A 23,164-nucleotide genomic window follows, 5' to 3' on the forward strand; every position below is an offset into this window, starting at 1 on the left:
TGTAGTACAGAATGGCAGGAATGTATTTGGATACTTCCCCCTCACTCACTACCCACATCCAACTTGCTGTCAAGTCTTGTTGATTTTACCTCCTAAATAGACATGAAATCTGACCACTTCTTCCCATTTCCGCCACAATGTCTTGGTTCAACTCTCCATCCCCTCTCACTGGAACTACTGCAATAAACTGCTAATCTCTCAGCTTCTACTATTTTCCATTCTCTTTCCCCAATCACACTCCAAATCCTGTTGTCAAGTTGCAGCCAAAGTGATCTTTCTAAAACATGAGTTGGATCACATCACTTTTCTCCAGTGGACTCCTGATACTCTAAGAAACACCAGGTTCCTTCACCTGGCCCACCAGGCCCATATGGTGCTGGATGGTCCTTGTCACCTTTTCAGGCTCACTCCATGCCCTCCTCTTCCCCTGGATCCAGCCATGTGGTCTCTTTAGCTTCCTTTCTGGCCTCACTGAACTCTCTTTCTCCTCAAGAGCTTCTGCACAGGCCAAAGATTTTCTTTCCCCGGATCCTAGCCACACTAACAGACACCCTCCTGTAAGTGTCAGCTTAAATACCACTTTCTCAGAAAGGCCTTTCCTGGACTCCACCCTCCTGCCCCCACCAAATAAATAAAGTCTTTTGTGTTATTTTCTAGTCTAGTACCATGTTATTTTCCCTTAGGTATAAAGCACCTGACCTTAGTCTCCTCTTGCCTTGTATGTTTCCTTTTCTTTTCTTTTTTCATAAATAAAATGGTAATATATACTATTCTGTTCCTTGGTTTTTTCACTTAATAATATATTTTGACGATCTTTCCAAATCAGTAGGTAAAAAACTTTCTCATTCTTTTTTCTAATTGTCATAGAGTATTCCTTTGTAAGCCTAAATCATCACTTAATTTCTGAGGGACATCAAGCTGTCTCAAATTTTTTGTGATTACAAATAATACTGCAACTTTCTTATAAAAGTGCCATGTCATATGTATGTATTTCTAAAAGACAAGTTCTTAGAAGTGGTATTGCAAGTCAAGGTGTACATGTATTTGTAATTTTAAATTATATTGCAGTTTCTTTTTAATTCTTTTTGCCCACTAGACTACACTTCTTCAAATGTGGCTCTTTACAAAAACTGGGCCTCATAAAGCATAACTTCTATGTAGCTTATATTTTGGGGTTATCTTTGAGATAATAAACCTAAGGGGCAATACCCAGAAGCATCTTGGATTGCAATTATCACCCTAAACTTCAGGTGAGAATAAATTTTCATTATAGGGGCCCAACGTGGATTTAGGTTATAAAAGAAATGGATGTGAATTAAACACAAGCTGTAGATTTCTCAGAACACAATCACAAAGTCAGTGAGAGAGCATGTAAATGAAGTCTGAATTGCAGTCTTTGGGAAGATGCAGATATAAGATTTGGCTGAAACAACTTTGTTTAATGTCAGAAAAATTATGAAGAAAAAATTTGCTCAACTAAATTCAGGAATTTACATAAGAGGCTCTTACTGGGAACCATGGATCATGTGTAGTTTTTCCAATTATGTTACTTTTTATTCTTCCTTAAACCTAAGGTAAAGAGTATTCCTTAGAACACTACATCCAACTTCATCAACCTCTTAACTTAGAGGTTAACTTCATTAACCTCTTTACTTAGGTCAGGAATTCTCATGACCTTAGAGCAGTGGTTCCTAAACTTGGAATCAGAATCACTTTGGATGCTAAAATATAAATTCCTGATCCTATCCCTAACTTAGTAAATCGGAATCTTCAAGGGGTTCAGAAATTCATATTAAATTTTTTTCCAAAATGTTTTCTCACATATATGCCTATAACATTTACTTGTAAATTATATACATATATTACACAATTAATATAGTATGTATATTATAAACAAACAGCAATAAAAATGTGATAAAAATGTAAAAGAAAGGGAATTTCTACCCACTTTCTGATTGCTCATCTTGCATTCCCTCTGGGGTATATGCACCCTGCTTTTGAGTTGGTTCCTGATAGTTTCAAGAAAGAATATGAGAGCTCTTTCTGATTTTTTTTTTTTAACAGGAGCCCCAGTAGGAGGAGGTAGTGGGAAGGGCAGACTTCTGTAGGGACCTGCCATAAAATGGATGGAGCTTGACAGGGCAAACTGGTGAAGTGGACTTAGAATGCACCCAGGGTTGAGGTCAGGAGGCCTAGATTTTGGTCACATTCTGTTGCTAAATATATGACATTAGAAGTGTCACTTAATTTTGCTGAACTACAATTTCCCCACTTATGAGACCAAGGATTTGGATATAGCTTAAATAGCTTCTACTACTTAAAATCTTTGATTTTATGCTTTCTGTGTGGATGTGTCTGGGTAGGAGTCCAGCAGGCCACTGCATAGCTTATGTAGGTGGTGGCCAGCACTATGCAGCACACAACCTGCATAACCGTTACCAGTGGCCCCTGGATTGGGGCAGGGGAAAGTACATGAACAAAGACTCCAATGACTCATTGTACTTTCTAATCAGTAGTGTAGCTCCCCCCGTGTGGGGGAAGAAGTGAAATTAGAGCAGCTAGAGGGTTGTGGGAGAAATAGATCTGAATTTATGGATTCATTGAAGGTTGTTGACTATAGACTTTCCATATTGGAAATGTTCGGGATAGTATGTTTGAAAATTGTTCCTGTCTTACCTAAGATTATTAAAGCATTAGATTTCTGTATTAAATAATGTCTGCAGTTGGCAAAGGAGTTGGGGAGAGGGCATAGTGAGCTAAAAGTATACTCTGAAAGGGAAGTAACCAAGAGAGAGAAATTCCCCAATGACAACAAGGCCTGTGAAAGAATTTTGGGGGGCACTCAGTAGGGCCTCAACAAAATTTACTGAGTACAAACTGAATGTCCAGCACTGGCCTAGAGGAAATATCAGTGAACTGTGATAGCAGAGGTGAGAGTGTTCATTAGTTAAGATGTGTACAGGAGCCAGGCAGGTAAACTATATGAGCGAAGTGGGCTGGCTAGGAAACTACAGGGAGTGCACGGAGAGTGCATGTCCTGTGGAAAGTGGGAGCCAAGGCCCAGAGTCAGTTAACAAAACCAAATAAATGACTGTAAATGCTACCAAACAAAACACCATTTGCAGGTTGCATTTAGCTCGTGAGACTACCAGTTTGCAACCTCTGAATGAGACAGCTCCTATATTTTAAAAAACATACACGATGATAAAATAGCAATAGTTTAGACAAAATTTCCAATTTTGATAAGTGAGAATGATCATTTAGAGGAGAAAAAAATAGCTCTTTTTGTTTTAAAGTTCAAAAGTAAAACAAAGTATCAGTTGTTAAGTCCTAAGTGGGAAGTTTACTAAATAAACAGGAATAGATTATACTACTTCTATGTAAAAAGATACCTCTAAGATATTTTAAAAGATTTTTTCTTCCAAAAAAATTATATCTAGTTTATAGTAGTAATTTTTCTGACTAGCTAATGCAAAGGTAAACTGTAGTCCTAATTTATTCAAATTATTTATTTACAGTTCATGAAAAGCAGCCCTAATTCAGTAACATAAATCTAAAGTCAGAATTTAGAATTTTGAAAATGTTTAAACGTTCCAGATAAGAAGTAGTTTCTACTTATCTCTGGTGACTTATTTACACTTTTGCCAATGACATGTTTTTCTGGTTGACTGAATGAACTGAACTTGATTAGGTATAAACTGGGAAGTCATGATTTTCTTCTACCCTTGTCTCCAAACACAGTCTCTTAGTACATCATCGTGCCCCAGCAGCAAGTCTTCTTGGACCAGTTTCCATTAGAAAGGGAAATTCCTGCTAAACCACTGACTGTGGCCCACAGGAAATTCACACAGGCTAGTCATGCAGGACAGTGTCAACCTGAATGCAGCCCCACCCTATTGTCTTGGGTCCCTCCTGCCAGGTAGGAATGTGTGCATTAGGCACAGCAGGGGCAGAGCTGAGGGCCCACAGTAATTTTGGGGGCCCACAGAAATGTTCTAATTGTTCTTAAAATCAAAGGAAAAAATTTAAGTTTAGGGTCAAGAGAAGTGTTTTAATTTTTTCTCATATCAGAAAAACTAAAATTTTTAGAGCCTAAAACATTAAAAAAGTTGAAGTCTTTAAAATTATATCAAAAATAACGTGCCATATTGAGAGCGTTATGGTGGGAGGGACACATGAAGGCAAAAGTGCTCAGGGCCGCATGTCATAATATGGTCCAGCCTGCAGCCTTCAGAATTCCCCATGGGGAAGCAAGTAGTGGTCATAATGTGCATATGTCACCTGTCAAACTTGCCTAAGGTGAGCCTGTGTCCTTTGGGGCCTCAGCAAGTAGCCCCTGGGGAGCCAGATGTAGTTCCCTGCTTTTTTGGCTCTCCTGGAGCTCTCCTCCAGCGGCCTGAGGTGCGGAAAACTCTCTACCACCTCCACTCTCACCCTGGGGATGGCAGACCAAATGCCTCAGCATTGCCCATAGTTCCACAGCTAGGTAACTGCATCCTCCTTTTCAACTATTTTAGAATTGCTTGTTGTTTCTTCATTGTTGTGGGTGACTGATAAGAGTCATGGGACTGGTCTGACTACCTTCTAATAATTCTGTGAGGATGGTTTAGTATATCTTTCTTTAAATGGAACTTTAGCTGAAATTCTAAGATAGCAGGAAAAGAAACATTTAATGCCCTGTTAGTTGATTATGGATCTATCAAACATTTTTACATCAATGTCTCAGCATGTAAAATGGGGATCATACATACTTCCCATTAAAATTTTTTTGTTTTTTTAAAATACCTGCCCATTAGATAAAATTAATCTATTTTCCTGGCCCACATAATTAAATGGACCAGAAATGGATGAACTGTGTCTTTCAATAAAGCCAGTTGCAACTAATTCATATAATTGATTCAAAAAAATTCAAAATTCATATAATTGATTCAAAAAAATTCAAAATTGATTCAAAAAAAATCAAAATTCAAAAAATTCATATAATTGATGTCAACTGGGAAAAAACTTAAAAGATGAGCTGCTTTTCACAGATATTTTATATACATATTCAACTGCATAGTTTTAAACAGGTTGCTTTCTTATTCTGTAACTAGGTGTAATTTACTCTAACTGGTACATACCAGAGTGTTCTCTGAGAAAGTTATGATAATATTAACTAGTATTTCCACAGCATTTTACATCTGAAGAATGAAGAGAGTTTTCACGCAACATCTTACAGTGCAGTGAGATATCTGGTTTGGTGTTTGGACTTGAGCTCAGGTCCTCCACACCATGGTCCCTCCTCAGGGATGGGGTGGTAGGCCAGGAGTTGGGGGGGACCACCCTCTTGTCTAGGATGCCTCAGGGGGACCCACCTCTAAACAGTGACCACACCAAGATAACACTAGACTCATAGTCTTATGTACAATGTTGGCCTATATTGTCCATTCCATAACAAAATAAAATGTAGATACCATGCGCCTTTGAACACAGAAGGCTCCCAATAAATATGTTTGAATACCCTTCAGGGAAAAATACCACTGGTTGACAGTACTGTACCAGTTTTCAGAGTCACACAGAATAGAAATATATTGATTCTGGGAAGTTCCCTCTGAAATTTTCCCTGAGATAATAGTACTTTTGAAGGAGAAACATTTTCTAATAATTTCTTCAAAATGAAAAAAAAAAAAAATCCAAACACTATACTATCAAAAGACCTTGCCTGAATCATAGCATACTTCACCTTAGTTTCCTTGCTAATGTTACACAAATTTGTGAGCTCTGATCTGGAGAGGGAAGCAGGGTAATCAGATGGAACGTTACATAATTAGGGTTATTCACTGAATGTAATACGATGCTCAGACAGGAAAGCATTCCGGGGGATCATGTAATTGCTAAAGGTGAAGGGCCATTGAGCAAGCTTGTATCCTCTCTTATCTTCCCTTGGGGTGGGGGTAGATGGGAGGAATGCAGGGGACAAAGAAGAAGTCATTTTTATTTCCTCCTTAATTATGTAAGGCAGGAAATTTGCGTGCGTCAGGTAAAGGTATTTTTTTTAGATAGCGGTCCTCACTCTGGGTTACTGCCTGTGATTAATCCATATTGTACCCATTCCCAAAGAACAAGAGAAGGTGCAATAGAAAACTTCAGATCAGAGTATGGTAAACTTTTTCTTTAAGGATCCGGATAATAAATATTTTACACTTTCCTATTTACCCTCTGCCACTGTAGCACAAAAACAGCTGTAAATAACACGTAAACAAGTGAGCATGGCTGTGTTCCCATATAACTTCATGAGCAATGAAATTTGAATTTCATATAATTTTCATGGGTCATGAAATATTACTCTTCTTTGATTTTTTCAACGATTTAAAAATGTAAAACTTATTCTTAGTTTGCAGATGCTACAAAAGCAGATGGCCCGCTGAACATGGGACATGCCATTTTCTGACCCTTACTATAGAAGTGGGAACACAAAGCACAAACCAGTACAGGTCTACAGTAACTCCACCTGATCTCAGTATTAAAATTCATTGTCTGATGTATTTCAGTATCTTTATTAAGGAAACAAAAAGGGGAACTTTTACATTTATTGAGCACTAACTATATATACCATGCATTAAGCTAGGCACTTTACCTGAGTAAATTAGGTTAATTTTTACATACCTTACAACACTACAAGGTAGGTATATTCATTCCCATTTAAAGATGGAAAAACTGAGACTAAGTAGAGCTAATGGTAACGTGTTCAATGGTCACAAAGCCTTGAGTGCCAGACAGAAACCAGTTCTGACTGGCTCCATAGCAACCCTACTGAGAACCACTACATACTTTCTAATATTACAATCTGCCTCCAAGCTGGGTAACTAATAAAGAGTAATGCTAAGTAGTTAATTGCTCATCTCTTGGAATTGCCAAGCTATTAAAGGGTTAATGGTTCAACTTATGTCTTGCAATAGGCCAATATTCTTTACATGGCAATATTAATAGCATATGTTCATTTTCCTGCTGGTACATTTGTGAAATTACCATACAAAATTATGACCAGAATGATAATCATTTCTTAAATGGAAAATTTTTTTTGAGAGGAGTTTTTTCCTGCCTTTCTGGGAGCTGTACTGGCTTCCATTTTAACAACTGGCCAATTATGAATTAGTATAAATGCAGTTTCATCTGTCTCAGCTTAAGACTTATCATAAGAAATTGCAGAGATAAGAATATGATGAATCTAGGGATGGAGTGGACTTGACTCTATTGAAATGACTCTTCAATGGCACTGACAGTTCTGGAAAACATGATTACACTGTATCACTTGAGAAATCTCTTTAGCTTCTAGATTTAGGAGAGTGACCCAAGGAAGTAGATGAAAAGTCAGCCAGAATTTGACAGAATAGATCAATGATCATTATTTGCTGAGTTTGTATATTTTTATCTCACAGTTTCCTGACCCTCTTGGGCCAAATTCCAGGAGATATGGTGAATACTAGGAAGCTTGGAATTGAGCTTAAAGACAAACTCCTGCCTATTGCAAAATAGATGCTCTTCAGACCTAAGACCAGAAAGTACTGGCAAGTATGAAAAAGAAAACCTTCTAGATAATTTAAGTGTTTACAGCTACAAAGTACCAAATCTACAGAACACTGTAGAGAGGAGGAATTTAAATTCCCTACAATAATATTACATAAATAAAAAATACATACTAACATTCATTTTGAACAAAACATATAAATAAAAAGATTTATTAAACCCAAAGAATGGTTGCATCTCTGTGTGTGTGTGTGTGTGTGTCTGTTTGCACATAAGTAAAAATGGAATGGGATACAAGGATAAAAAGAAAAATGGAGCTGAAGGAATCAGGCTCCCTGACTTCAGACTATACTACAAAGCTACAGTAATCAAGACAGTATGATACTGGCACAAAAAGAGAACTATAGATCAATGGAACAGAATAGAAAGCCCAGAGATAAACCCATGCACATATGGTCACCTTATTTTTGATAAAGGAGGCAAGAATATACAATGGAGAAAAGATAGCCTCTTCAATAAGTAGTGCTGGGAAAACTGGACAGCTACATATAAAAGAATGAAATTAGAACACTCCCTAACACCATACACAAAAATAAACTCAAAATGGATTAAATACCTAAATGTAAGGCCAGACACTATCAAACTCTTAGAGGAAAATATAGGCAGAACACTCTATGACGTAAATCACAGCAAGATCCTTTTTGACCCACCTCCTAGAGAAATGGAAATAAAAACAAAAAGAAACAAATAGGACCTAATGAAACTTAAAAGCTTTTGCACAGCAAAGGAAACTGTAACCAAGATGGAAAGACAACCCACAGAATGGGAGAAAATATTTGCAAATGAAGCAACTGACAAAGGATTAATCTCCAAAATTTACAAGCAGCTCATGCAGCTCAATATCAAAAAAACAAACAACCCAATCCAAAAATGGGCAGAAGACTTAAATAGACATTTCTCCAAAGAAGATATACAGATTGCCAACAAACACATGAACGAAGGCTCAACATCATTAATCATTAGAGAAATGTAAACCGAAACTACAATGAGGTATCACCTCACACCAGTCAGAATGGCCATCATCAAAAAATCTAGAAACAATAAATGCTGGAGAGGGTGTGGAGAAAAGGGAACACTCTTGCACTGTTGGTGGGAGTGTAAATTGATACAGCCACTATGGAGAACAGTATGGAGGTTCCTTAAAATACTAAAAATACAACTACCATACGACCCAGCAATCCCACTACTGGGCATATACCCTGAGAAAACCGTAATTCAAAAAGAGTCATGTATCACAATGTTTGTTGCAGCTCTATTTACAATAGCCAGGACATGGAAGCAATCTAAGTGTCCATCAACAGATGAATGGATAAAGAAGATGTGGCACGTATGTACAATGGAATATTACTCAGCCATAAAAAGAAACGAAACTGAGTTATTTGTAGTGAGGTAGATGGACCTAGAGTCTGTCATACAGAGTGAAGTAAGTCAGAAAGAGAAAAACAAATACTGTATGCTAACACATATATATGGAATCGAAAAAAAAATGGTCATGAAGAACCTAGGGGCAGGACGGGAATAAAGACCTACTAGAGAATGGACTTGAAGACACAGGGAGGGGGAAGGGTAAGCTGGGACAAAGTGAGAGATTGGCATAGACATATATACACTACCAAATGTAAAACCAGTAGCTAGTGGGAAGCAGCCACATAGCACAGGGAGATAGCTTGGTGCTTTGTGACCACCAAGAAGGGTGGGATAGGGAGGATGGGAGGGAGGGAGACACAAGAGGGAAGAGTTATGGGGATACATATGTATAGCTGATTCGCCTTGTTATAAAGCAGAAACTAACACACCATTGTAAAGCAATTATACTCCAGTAAAGATGTTAATAAATAAATAAAAAGGAATAAGAGTGTGACTAACTCAATTCTGCTCTTGAGGATACGTCACTGGAAAAAAAAAAGGGAATTATATCTTCCTAGAATCATGTCAGTTGAAGGGCATGTTTTTGCTGACAAAAAGAAGGTACCTATTAACATTTCATTAAGACCTAATACAAGCATTCACCACCTGATTGACAGATCCTAATACTTGGAAAAGGGAATATTGGCCCATACAAATTGTTCCCAAAGGAAAACTTGTGCCTTTTCTTTCTTGCAGTGTTAGAGTATTTATTATTATCATAGATTTTGGCAGCATGCGGAAATCAGTGTTCTTTAAAAATCCAGTCTCCACAAAATACCTTAAATATCTATAAGCAAATAATAATACTTTCAGTTGTTAAGGGGTTTTAGTTTTCAAAGCACCTTCACCCATTTCAGCTTATTTGAGTAGCACAAAAATCCCATGAGCTAAGAAAGTTAGTATTATTCCTATTTATAAATGAGGTTATTGAGGTTCAAATAAGTTAAAAAAACATGCTCAAGACTCTTGGACAATGAATAAGTGGCAGGCGTGATCTAGAATTCCCTTGCAAATGTATTCCTTTATTTATATTCTCTCATAGTGAAAAGCACAGCCACGTATATAGTTCCCCCAAACTGAGCCTGGTGTCTGCTGCTCTAATGCTTTTCTTCTAGATCTTTGGACGATTTGCTCTTCACCTCACTCAGATCTCTGATCACATGTTATCTCCTCAGAGCAGTCTCTCGTGACCATCCTGTCAAGATTACTGCCTCCCATCACTCTTTATCCCATAATGCTCCTTCATCTCCATCACCTACTCACCTAAGTCTGTATTATTCATTTGATTATTTGCTCTCCCACTAGAATATGACTCCAGGAGAGGAGAGAGTTAGTCTTTTTTGTATACCATTATATCACTTCTTGGAACAGTTTTTGATCTATAATAGGCATACATTAAATATTGTTGAGAATGAAAAAATGAACCTTAGATTCCTCTCTTTCCTTTATTTCTCTCATCCAGTAGGTCACCAGTTCTTGTAAATTATACGAGAATCTGTTCTCTTTCCATCCTTACTTTCACTGGTTCAGTTCAAACCCCCATCATTTCTTTTCTAAACCATTGCCATATCTTCCCAATTGGTCTCCTCTTTTCAACTTGCCTTTCCCCAATCCATTCCCCACTTTGCTGCTAGGGTAATCTGTCAAAAACACGAATTTTATCACTTTTCTTTCTAAAGTATTCAATGGCTTCCTGTAGCCGTCAGGTTAAAATTCCGACTTTTTATCATGGTATGCAGGTCTCTTCATGTTTTGCTTAACCAGTCTCATCTTTCCCAACTCTTTCTCTCTGTTCCGATCATATTGAACCACTTACAGTTTCTAGAATTCACCATCTTCTTCTTCACTTCTGTGCCTTTATAAATGTCATTTCTTTAATGTGACTATTTATCAACTCTACTCTCCTGCAACTGCTTTACCTGGCTAACTCTTACCAGTTCTTCAAAACTCAGTATGCATGACATTCCTTTTCAGGAAGCTTACCTCAATTTTTATCCACACCCCCATCCTACCTTAAGATGCTCTGAGAACTCTCTTCTGCTCCCATACAACTCTCTTAAATCGATATCATAACACTTATCACCCTCTCTGGGAATCTATTTCCTTTCTCCCTCATTAGACATGAGAGCAAAGACCTAGTCTTATGCATCTTTAAATTTCCAACATGTAATACAGTGCTTTAAACAAAGTAACTAACCAATAAGTATTTGCTAAAAAAAAATAAAAAAAGTGAATATTCAGCCTCCTGCTCTAGAGCTTCTTCTGGAGTCATCTATGTAGTTTTGTTCAAATTATAGGACTATCAGAAAGAGATTGTTGAATACAAAAAAACTCAACAAGCTTAGTGTCTTGGAAAGACACATCCTTAAACATAATTAAAATGCAATAAGTACAAAGACTGAAGCATGAAAAGGGTACCTAACGCAGCTGGGGAAGAGGTTGCTGGGAGAGGTCAGGAAAATTTCCTAGAGTTGGTATCACTTGATCCTTAAAGGATTTACGGGGTCAGTTATATCTCAAAAAACTGGAAACAATTTTAAAAATAAAAAACTTCCCTCTTCTCAAAAAAAGAAAAAAAAACCCACAGGATTATGGAAGTTGAGGTAGAAGAACTAAGAGGAAGAGTGGAGAGAGTATTTCAGGCACTGAACATGTACAAAGTCCCAACATGCAGTATCCAGGGATCAGCAAGAAGTTCAGAGTAATAGGATAACAGGAACCTAAGAACAAGGTAGTAAAGAGCAGTGAAGTGGATGAAGTGGAGAGGTTAACAGGAACCAGATAATGGGAGTGCTGTGGCAAGTGATGGAGAAATGTGAAGGACATTGAGATGGTTGGATATCATCCTTACAAGAATAGTTTGGGAGAGTATTGGGACAAGAGGGTAGTTGGAGAGAAGAGCCTAGGACAATAGAGATACAGAATATAAAATAAATTCAACAAGAAGTTTTAAGGCAATATAGACAAATTGGTGACTGACGATTTTTAGGGGTTGAGGGAAAAAGGAGTCATGTGGGGTTGCTAAATTTCTGCCTAGATGATTTGATGCATCATGGTGCCACCAAGAAAAATTTTAAATTCTATAAAGGGCATAGATTAAAAAGTGGGGGAAGTGAAGTGAAATTTAAGGGGCTATGAGATATCCAGGTGGACATAGTGAGTAGGTATACGTAAGTCCAACATTCAAGATAGCTTGGGTTTTCATTAGTATACAGGTATTAATATGTTGGAGAAGAGGAACATAACCCAAGAATTGAGTAGAAAGTGACAATTAAGGTTGGCTAAGGACAAACTCTGGAGAATACCACCGCAAAAAGAGCAGACACAAAAAGAGGAATCACAAGGGAAAAGGTCAGACAGTAAGATACCGGGAGAAAACTCTGGCTTCCCAAAAGCCAAGAGAATAGAGTTTTAGGATGGGTGAGATCAGAAATGCTGAATGCTCCAAGTTTAATTTCCTTTGGTCTGACAATGTAGACATCATTGGCCAATTTGAGAGTCTTTTCCATAGAGTAGTAGCCGAGAGGCTATATGAGAGAGGATTTTAGAGGGAATGAGTAATGTCAAGATAGTGGGGATAGTGAATGTAGAGTACTCTTTCCAGAAGAGGTGTAGTATGATAGATCAAAGGACACTAAAGGTCAAGAAAAGCGTTATTCAGATCACAAGAGACTTGAGCATTTTAGGTTGAAAATGAGAGAGTGGGAGAAACTGAGGTAGCAAGATCCTGGAGAAGAAGTTAAGTGCAGGGTCACCAATGGAAGGTGTGTTACCAACCTCTGAAACAAAAAGAAAAGACTTAAGGCTGGGTGTGGATATAGAAAATTCTGAAAAGATCTGGGGTGTTGGGGAATTACTCCTGAGGCCACAGGGTTTTTTTTGTTTTGTTTTTTGTTTTGATCATATGGAAGGACAGGACATCGGTGGAGGGTGAAAGGAGTTGAAGTTTGGAATAGTCACTGAGAGGAATAAGAGGGGGTTAATCAAAGGTATGTAAAAGGATTGGGAGACTGGGCTAAGGGCTCTGCTGAGCAAAAGGGTTGGGATTTTGCTGATCGATATGTTGGACAGATAGGAGTATAAATCAAGGAAGAATGCTGGTGAGATACAAACTCAGATGTTAACTTGGGATCCAGTCAGGTAGGAAGGGAAGAAAGTCAAGGAAAGGGCTGATAAAATTCAATCTACTGAGAGATAAAGGTATCAGAGACCTCAGCAACATCACTGAGTCGGTATAGTGCGAGTTGGAGTGTTCAAAAGCTGATATGGTGAGACGTGGAGGTCTGAGAGAAGGATACTGGAACGTAGCGCCTGTCAATATTGTGCAGATCAATTTTTGATTTCTATTTTGTAATATTAGATTGACAATAGGCAACTAAACATACCAATGTAAAGACAGTCTTTAAGAAGGAAAAAAAAAGCCACTTCATTCATCCAAAAGCCACCTAGGCACGTTTATTGTGTTTGCTTTAAACTTTCTTGTGTAATGAAATCACTGGCAAGTTACTTTACATAGTCTCCTATATAAGACTTCTGGTTCTTATCTCTATGGGCTTGCTGGAGGACCATTATTTAGCACTTCCCTTTCTGAACTCCTATTATGTCTATAATCCTAAACCAGTCAACTGGCCTTTAACTTGCTCTTCTTTGCAATGCAAATTATCCTAAGTAGTAGTGTGCTGATAAACGTTTAACATTCATTGAGCTGGGGACAGGAAAGTAGAGATGGTAATGTGCCATTGCTTTACAACATTTGCTGTTTTCCATGGTACAAATATTTCTCTCATGGCTGATTTCAAACCAGCAAAGGGACATCTCTTAACGTGGAGTTAGGAAAAGATACAGAGTTGCACACCATTATATAGCACTGTGTTCTTCAGGACATAAAACCCTCAAGAACATAGGTAATAGTAAAATGTAGTAAATATATAAGAAGTAATGAGTTTTGAGTATTTACTGCCTTTGCTTTCAATATAATTGATTTGTGAGCTTATTTTAATCATGGCAGAGTTTAACAATAAGTCGGCCAAATTCCAGACATGAGCTGGCTGCACCATACTGCTGATTTTATGTCTATATTTCTTGTCTTCCCACTTAGATTTTAAGCATTTTAAGACAGGGGCCACGACTTAAACATATTTGTATTGTCCACAGTTCTTAACACATTCTGACTTAGTAAATATTTGTTGAATAATTGATACAGTTCTGGATTAATGGCTGAACTACGTTACCTTATACAGCTTTCTGGTTGCCATATAAACTGTTAGAATTACCCTGGTAAGTGTACTGTTCGAATTACCCTGGTAATATTTGTTCTGTGGAAGTCATGGTTGTAGGTTTGTATATCTTGCAAATAAAAATCCTTTCTCTGAATGTTGAAGCAGAATATATTTTTTCTATACCACCACGAGGACATATTATATTTGTATATGTTTTCACAATGTTTCCTTATGATTATGACTGTATCATGAATTGCCAACATAGTATAAAATCAAATTGGAAATAAGGTGGCATCTAGTTCTTAATTAAATGTTTCAGAAATGTATTCCTTTAAAATGCCAGAGTATAATCACTAGCTAGTTAATTATGTCACAAAAACATAGAAATGATATTTGTGGTGTCAGATGTGGTGTCAAGAAATGAATTGTTTTTAAGGTACTGAAGAAAATTTTTAAATCATCTCTCACTGTAATATGTTTTACACCAAGATAAACATTTTCACCTTTTTCTACGTAAGGGGAAATATGTGTTTTTCCTGAAGACTACAGCTTCCAGGAAAACTTAAGGTAGTCAGTCATCTGACTGACTGTGATATTCTCATCTTTCATTAAATTTCTGTTATTCCATTGCTTAAATTAAAAGCCTTGGAATTTAAAGAAATTCTAGCTCTGTATGTGCAAAGGCTATCTTTTGTTTTCCATTTTTTTGTGAATTTCACTAAAACTTCAAGAGGACCTAGGAGGTATCTATCACTTGTGTTTTGTTAGGGGGTCATATTTGTCTCTCTACCATTTTTCCCAGAACTTTTTAAAGTTGTACCCTAAATGCAAAGAGAAAAAGAAAGCAAGACTCTGTCTCATTTCAACTCACTGATTCTTTAAACAGAAAAACAAATTCAGAAGAAAATGATTACAATTGAGAAAGTAAGTTTTAAGAATGGAATTGAATCACTAGGTAAGGGTTTTGCAGTTTTAAGTTTTTACCCATAGTGTTTTGTTGTATTTTATCCCATTTTTTCAGTTTTGATATATAATCGTAAGATGTTGAAACTGTATAACATGAGTTGATATATATACACATTGTGAAAGGATGCCCCTTAATCAACACATTCATCATCTCACATGTTTATTTATTTTTTTTTTTTGGTGTGAACATTTACATTCTACTTTCTTAGCAAATTTCAATTATACAATACAGTGTTAACTATAGTCACTACGTTTTACATTAGATCCTCAGACATTTTATAGGTTTTATAAAAACCTATATGAAAGTTTACCAAACTTTTATGAACCTTTCCCTATGGAAAGGGAACCCTTTCCCTGGTGATGACTGTTCTACACTTTGTTTCTATGAGTTCTACTTTTTTTTGGATTTCACATATAAGTGATACCATGCAGTATTTGTCTTTCTCTGTCTGGTTTATTTCACTTAGCATAATGCCCTCCAGTTTCATCCTTAAAACAAAGTTTAAAGTAGATCTTTCGCTTCTTGTTGCAGCAAATCAGATTCTAATTTGTGGCTCAGTGCATTTTTTAATAGACAATTTTTTAAAAGCAGTTTTAGGTTCACAGAAAAATTGAGTGGAAATTACAGAGATTTTCCGTATGCTCCTGCCCTCCCACATATGCATAGCTTCCCCCATTATCTACATCTCTCACCAGAGTGGTACATTTGTTAGAATTGATGAACCTACACATTGACACATAATAATCGCACAAAGTCCACAGTTTACATTAGGGTTCACTCTTGGTGCTGTACATTCTGTGGGTTTGGACAAATGTATAATGACATGTGTCCACCATTATAGTATCATACAGAGTATTTTCAAGGCCTTAAAAATCCTCTGTGCCCTGTCTATTCAACCCTCCCTCCCCCTGCATCCCAGCAATCACTGATTTTTAATTGCCTATCCACAGTTTTGCCTTTTCCAGAATGTCATATAGTTAGAACCATGCAGTATGTAACCTTTTCAGATTGGCTTCTTTTACTTCGTAATATGCATTTAAGGTTCCTCCATGTCTTTTCATGGATAGCTTATTTCTTTTTAGTGCTTTTAGTGCTTTTTAGTGCTGGATCATATGGCAAGTATGTTTAGTTTTGTGAGAAATCGCCAAACTGTCTTCCAAGGTGGCTGTACCCACTTTGCATTCCCACCAGCACTGAATGAGAGTTCCTATTGTTCCACATTCTTGTCAGCATTTGAGGTTGTCAGTGTTTTGGATTTTGGACATTCTAGTAGGTGTGTAATGATATCTCATTGTGATTTTAGTTTCCACTTCTCTAATGATGTAGAATGTGAAACATCTTTTCATATACTTATTGCCATCTGTATACCTTCTTTGGTGATGTGTCTGCTCAGATCTTTTGCCCATTTTTTTAATCAGGTTGTTTGTTTTAGTGTTGAGTTTTAAGAGTTGTTTGTATATTTTCAATGACTGCCCTTTATCAGATATGTGTTTTGCAAATATTTTCTCCTAGTCTATGGCTTGTCTTTTTGTTCTCTTGACAGTGTCTTTTTCAGAGCAGAGTTTTTAATTTGAACGAAGTCCAGTTTATCAATGATTTCTCTCATGGAGTTGTATCTTAAAAGTCATTGCCAAACCCAATATCATATTTTCTTCCAGTTTTACAGCTTTGTATTTTATCTTTGGGTCTATGATCCATTTTGAGTTGTTTTCCTGTAACTGGTATAATGTCTGTGTCTAGATTGAGAGTTTTTATCAGGAATGGGTGCTGGATTTTGTCAAGTGCTTTTTCTGCATCTGTTGATGTGATCATGTGATTTCCTTCTTCTTTAGCCTTCCCTAAAGCAAGGACACCAAGTTCCCTAAAGCAAGGACCCTAAAGCTTCCCTTTAGCTCCCTTGTGCCAACTTGGGGTCCTTGCTGCCATCACCAGCCCCAGGCATCCACTAATCTACTTTCTATTTCTATAAACTTTTCTTTTCTGGGCATTTCCTACAAATGGGATTATTCAATATGCAGTGTTTTGTGTCTGGCTTCTGTCACTTAGCATAATGTTTTTGAGGTTTATCCATGCTGTAGAATGTATCTCTCTTAAAAAAAATATAACAGCTGTTTTATAGTTACTATATATTCGTATACCCTTGCTATATATCAGTATAACTATTAATAAATATTTAACTAGGTAGAAAATAAGACTACACACTATTCAAACTCATCTGTCTATAAGAAAGCCATTTGGTGTATTTATTACACATGGAACATGATGGTTGTTCTACAGATACTCACAGGCTATTGACTAGTCAATTGACCTGTAAGAATGATTTTTAAAGTATAAAGTTTTACCAATAGAACACTATTTGGAAAATATAGCTACACCAATATTGATTTACTTTAATAGAATATAGCAATAAAAAACAAAGGAGCAAAACTGCTTCTAGGAGGACACATCATGTTCAGATTTGCATGAGTAACTTCAACTTCCTCCTGAAAATCTAATTAATCTTGTTGAACAAATGGAATACTTAACATCTGAGATGTCTAAAAACCAGTTTAAAAGCTCCAAGGCTGCCATGGGTTTCAGGAAAACACCTGAAAGTCACAGAATGTTTATGCATATAAACAATTGTACTTACAAATTATCCTCAAGTCTCTTCAAGGATTCCAAAACTAATGAATGAACACTGTCTGCAGAGCAGGATCCAAAGCAATTTAGGGCTGAAATGTATCTAATTTTCATAACCCAGTCATTATGTAGCTTCCTTTTAACACTGAGAATTACAAGAAAAAAAGGGGGTTATGTTAGACTCACAAACACATCATGTTGAGTTTCTCTTTGGTATTTCACTTTTACTTTAACCAAATCGCAGCTCTGAGCTGTGGTAAAGCCTACATGTGTAACACTATCCTATGCATTATACTTTCAATTGTTTAACTATATGATCGTCATCATATTTTAAATGAAAAAATAAAAGTTTATCATCAGATTTTGAGCTATAGATTCAGAATTAGAGGAATAATCTAGAAGAAACCCAATCCAATATTGACATGATCATCCTTACCCTACTGAAAAAATTCTGATCATGCAAATGGAGGACTGTGTTTTATATTGTTTTTTATCTTGTATGAGTCAATTCATTTTCATATTTCCCATGAATACATTCAAAACTGAAGAACTAGGAAGTTTCTAACCCAGATCACTGGTAAAGCTGAGGCTAGGACAGCCTTCAAAGTCTTTGTCAAAGGCTTGCTCATCAGTACACAGGACATTTGAGGGATAGGTTTAGCACTAGAGGCCAAAACTGCCATAAAATTCTTCTTGTCTTAACCTGGAAGAAGCCATCTTCATGGTATTTTATTTACTCATATTTTATAGTGTATTTGTTTCCTCGTCCACAAACACTTATTGAGCACTTATTGTATCCCAGGTACCAAGGACATAAAGATGATTAAGGTAAAATCCTTATCACCAAGTTCCTTAGATTGTAGTTGAGAAATAGACATATTTATAACTCAAGGCAGGAAAGTTTGACAATATTGGATTAAACAGAGTGGGAGTCGGGGGAGATTTCTTTTTTCCATGCCAGATTGTGTTAAATTTTGAACTCTGGATACTGGCTAGTTCTTTCTTTAATTTCTACAATGTTTTGCTTCAACACTCGGCTTATATATATATATATACACTTTAGTCTCAAATAATTTGTCATGTATATAATGATCAGCTGTATGATTAAATCATCTACAAAAGAACCAGTATGAATTAGCATTCATTTAACTGTACTCACATTCCTCAAATTCCCCCAATCTCATTTCTAATATATCTGTCTAATGGAAGCAGAGATGGAAAACAGGCCATGGAATTTTCTGACATGTGATGCACATCTCAGTAAAGAGAAGATTCATGTCTCAGCATCTATTCTAAGAGCCTATCATAATTGGAATAAAGTGCTTGATAGTAAATAGAGCAGCACATCACATACTGGGAAACTCCTGCATCAGAGTTTAATACTTTGGTGGAACTAAGTAATACTGCTAATATATGAAGGATGGAAAATGGAGCCAGATAAACATTGTGTCATTCTTAGGGTTTCAGCAATGGGCTAGTCTTAATTCCGTTGTAGCAATAGATGTAATGAGCTTTGAATTACATATTCTATCTCTGGAATAAAATATTTGCTATATTAATAACAAAATATAATCCTGTATTTTTCAAAGTTTTTTTCTTATTCTAAAAGGAAAATTTTGTTTGTACAAAATTTAGGAAGTAGAAAACCATAGAGAAGAAAAGAAAAATCACTTCTCTGAAGTTCCAAAGAGAATCATCATTAACATTTTGGGATATTTACATTCAATATTTTTCTTTCTAAGTAGAAATACGCAGACATACAAATGGACACATATACATACTGACACGTATACATAAATAAAACTGGATTCAATGTACATAAAAAAATAAGAAGTTTTTTACTTAATATTATATTATGAACATTTTCCATATTATTAAATATCTTTCAAAATATAATTTAATGGAGATGTATGGCATTCTCTAATATGGTTATACTATGATTTACTGAATGCCCTTAATGCCTTAAATATTTTTTAGGACTCTGACAAAAAATGAAATTTACATATAAATGTATTACACATGTATGGACATATTTATAAAATATGTAATTATATTTGTAGAATTTATATTATATCACACATTTATATAATACCTGAATTATTTATTTAAATGATTACTTATTTAAGTTAATCATTCCCCTATTGTTGGACACTAGATATTTTATTATTAGAAATAATGCTGTGATAATCATATTTTTAAACACATGGAGATCACAGGTCTCAATGTATAAATGTTTATTAAGACACCTGATGCATCTGCCCAAATTGCTTTCCAGAAGGGATTCAACTCATACTTCCACCACCAGCAGTATGCGAGAATGCCCATCTCACAACATCATACTCATTTTTAATCTGTTCTAATTTTACGTGAGAAGTTGTATATGATTATAAGTTGTACTTCTTTGATTAATAAAAAGGTTGTATTTAGTATAAAACTTGTATTTCTGCTAATAAAAGTAATATATGCCTTACTCTAAAAACTTCAAAAACACTACAATTATAAAGCAGACAATAGAAATCACCCATAACCTCATCAGTTGGAAACTGTTCTTAGCATTCTTGCCTGATGATCAGTTTGAAATGTTTATTGACTGCTGTGTGAGCATGTGGGTGAATTAACTGTTCATCGTCTTTGTCAGTTTTTATCTTGAGAAATTATTGTTTTTTAATTGAATTCTAAAACCTATTAAAGATTATTAACCAACTGTCTGTCATATTTGTTATATATATTTATCCCAGTTTGTTATTTACTTTCAAATGTTATCTTTTGATGTGTATAGTCAAATCTATCAAACTTTTTCTTTGAATTCTGTATCCATTGCTTTTATGTTTAGAATTGTCTTCCATATTTAAGTACTAGTAAACAGCCATGTATGTCTTTTATATTTTATTCATGATTTAATTTTTCACTGAATTCATTCAAGTACCTATAGATTTTCATTGTCAGTAGCACTTAAAATAGGAATTTCAGTTGCTAATTTTCCTGTCTGTCTTCCCTATTATACCAGAAGTTCCTTGAGGTAAAAACATTTCTTTTTCAGCTTTGTATTTAAAATCTCTACCATGGGGTCTGGCATATTATTTTCACTACATAAATACTTGAACAATGTCTATATTAAAACAATTGGATTATTCCCGTAATACCCTTACCTTTTAAAGTTCTTTGAGTCTAACACCTGATATTGTAATTTTTTTTTGGATTTTGCCTGCTTGAGTCCAAAGTCATCACTATTTACTGTGAATTTGTTCACAAAACCACCATCGTCCCCCAAGAGGATGTCATCTTGGCAGAGCTGGTCAGGCAGAGACACTACACACACACACAGGAGGCAATGATCCATAGGTTTTATGACAAAATAGTTTTCCTAGAAACAGAAGAACACTTTTAATAAGTTATCGTGTTGCTCTAAATATCTAAATATTAAATTTAAATATTGCTCTTATTATTTGATAAGATTTTACTTTCTGTTGTTTCTCATTTTAGATATTCCCACTGTTAAAGGAACTTGAAAGAAACAAAGTTAACTAAGTAGAAGTTAACGAATGAACTTCTCACTTTGAGCCCAACATTGTGCTTTTGGGTGTTTTGTGGGGAAAAAGTGTGAAGTACGTGTCTCTAGCTCAATAAATAATGAGATTTTCTGATGTATTACTGTGAACATTCCTTTCTTGAATTCGTAAGGCAATATTAACAGGAAGCATTAAAAAGTTCAGGTGTTAAAAGACCATTGAAATTAAAATGGATGGTAAATAGGAAAATCTAATATCAAAGTCCCAATTACTTTACAAGGAGAAAAATATCCTAACGTCTACATTTATCCAAAAATATTCAGCAAGCATTTATCAAGCTGACTCTATACTATTGAACTGGGTTCACTAAGCTATATGGCCATTGTTTTCCTGGAGCTTAATTTCTACCTAAGGAGAAGAAAAAAGTATTTAAAAATTTTAAAATTTGTTTTGCTTCCTATAGAATGAGTGAGACTTGAGCATATTTAGAGGTTCATTCAGTCTTTCAACAAATATTTATTGAGCACCTACAACATGGCAAGAACCATTCTAGGCATGGGCTTATGGTGATGAACAAAAATTTCTGACTTTGTGGAGCTACTGTCCTAGTCGGGGGAGACAGATGAATTAAACAGATAATTCCAGATAATGGGATGTGCACTTAAAAACATAAGCCAGAGCGCTGTGATAAAGAGTGACTTAAGAGGTCATTTTGGGTCCCATGGTCAGGGAAGGTGACTTTGGATCTGGGACCTGAATTGGTTGAGAAGAAGATTCAGAAGAGGTTGAAAAGAAGGATCCTAGGAGAAGAGATTAATGTCAAAAAAGATAGAAAGGGAAAAGGCTATGGAGTCTTGTCCTGGACAAGGCAGGAGGGGATAGGGGGGTGTCAGATACAGGGAGTGTCAGATATTTTGTCTTTAGAGAGAGGAAGGAAGAAAGAAAGGAAGTAGTGTTGTATTGTTAGTTAAAGCTGTAGGTGGAGGGCTGGAATTTGAAAGAGGACAAGCCTTTCAGACTCAGTATTCTCAGAAACAGGAAGAAGTTCACCTGTCGAAAGGGAAAGGGCTTGAGAAGAATAATGGAATTTGGAATACTTGCCAGGAGTGGGAAAGTGAGTTGGCAAGAATCAGAAAGAGATTGATAAATGCCCCTGAGTGCTCAGGTGAGTCTGCAGACCCTGAATTTGTAGTGATGACAAATAGTGTGGCTCTGAGTTTTTCTCTAGCAGTGCTTAGCCACTGCAAAGGAGCAAAGAAGGGCTATAGCATCTATCCGAGATTCAAGTTTTGAAGGACAGAGATTTAAGAGATGATCCATCCAGGAGGTAATGTGAGAAGGGAAAGAGGGAAGAAGCAGGGGTACTGAAGAGTGGAAGAAGATGCTTTCAATGAACTGGAGGCTTCTATGAGATTGAAAAGCAAGAGTGAAAACAGGAGAGAGCGGGAAGGAAAAGAAGTTGTAATCAAACTATACGACATGAGATAGTGACACATCACATAATAAAATACATTAAGCAAACAGCTGCCTTCTTTAAAATCATCTTGGTATAATTAGTTGGCCAATATTGTAGACAAGAATAGGAAGTTTACTATTTTACTGAGACTAGTATGGCACAGAGGAAGGTTAAATTATTTGTTAATCCTACATGTCCTTCAAAGTCAGCCTGCTTCCTGAGGACGTTTTTATAATAACCCCAATGCTTAGTGATCGCTCCTCTCCCTGAGTACCTGTTCTTTTTTACTTTACTTTTTTGCTATACCATTATATTATATATTATGTTTGTTTGTGAGAATCTTCAAGACTGAGTTTTGTTTGAGTGTAGGGAACATGTTCATTACTTCTATATGTCTACAGATGCTCAATAAATATTG

At 36.1% G+C, this 23,164-nt stretch overlaps 1 protein-coding gene across 1 annotated transcript in view; it reads right to left on the bottom strand.

Moving 5' to 3' along the window:
* WDR64 (WD repeat domain 64) overlaps positions 1-23,164 on the bottom strand; it is a gene marked incomplete at both ends in the record, with an annotated part of 159,241 nt that overhangs the window by 105,251 nt on the left and 30,826 nt on the right. Inside the window, 2 exons of the mRNA XM_082833645.1 lie at positions 17,792-17,926; positions 20,931-21,145. Coding sequence (XP_082689771.1) covers positions 17,792-17,926; positions 20,931-21,145 — 350 coding nt within the window. The remainder of the gene's footprint in view (positions 1-17,791; positions 17,927-20,930; positions 21,146-23,164) is intronic.

The sequence above is a fragment of the Leucopleurus acutus genome, assembly GCF_964270905.1.
Source record: "Leucopleurus acutus genome assembly, chromosome: 2".
Lineage (NCBI taxonomy): Eukaryota > Metazoa > Chordata > Mammalia > Artiodactyla > Delphinidae > Leucopleurus > Leucopleurus acutus.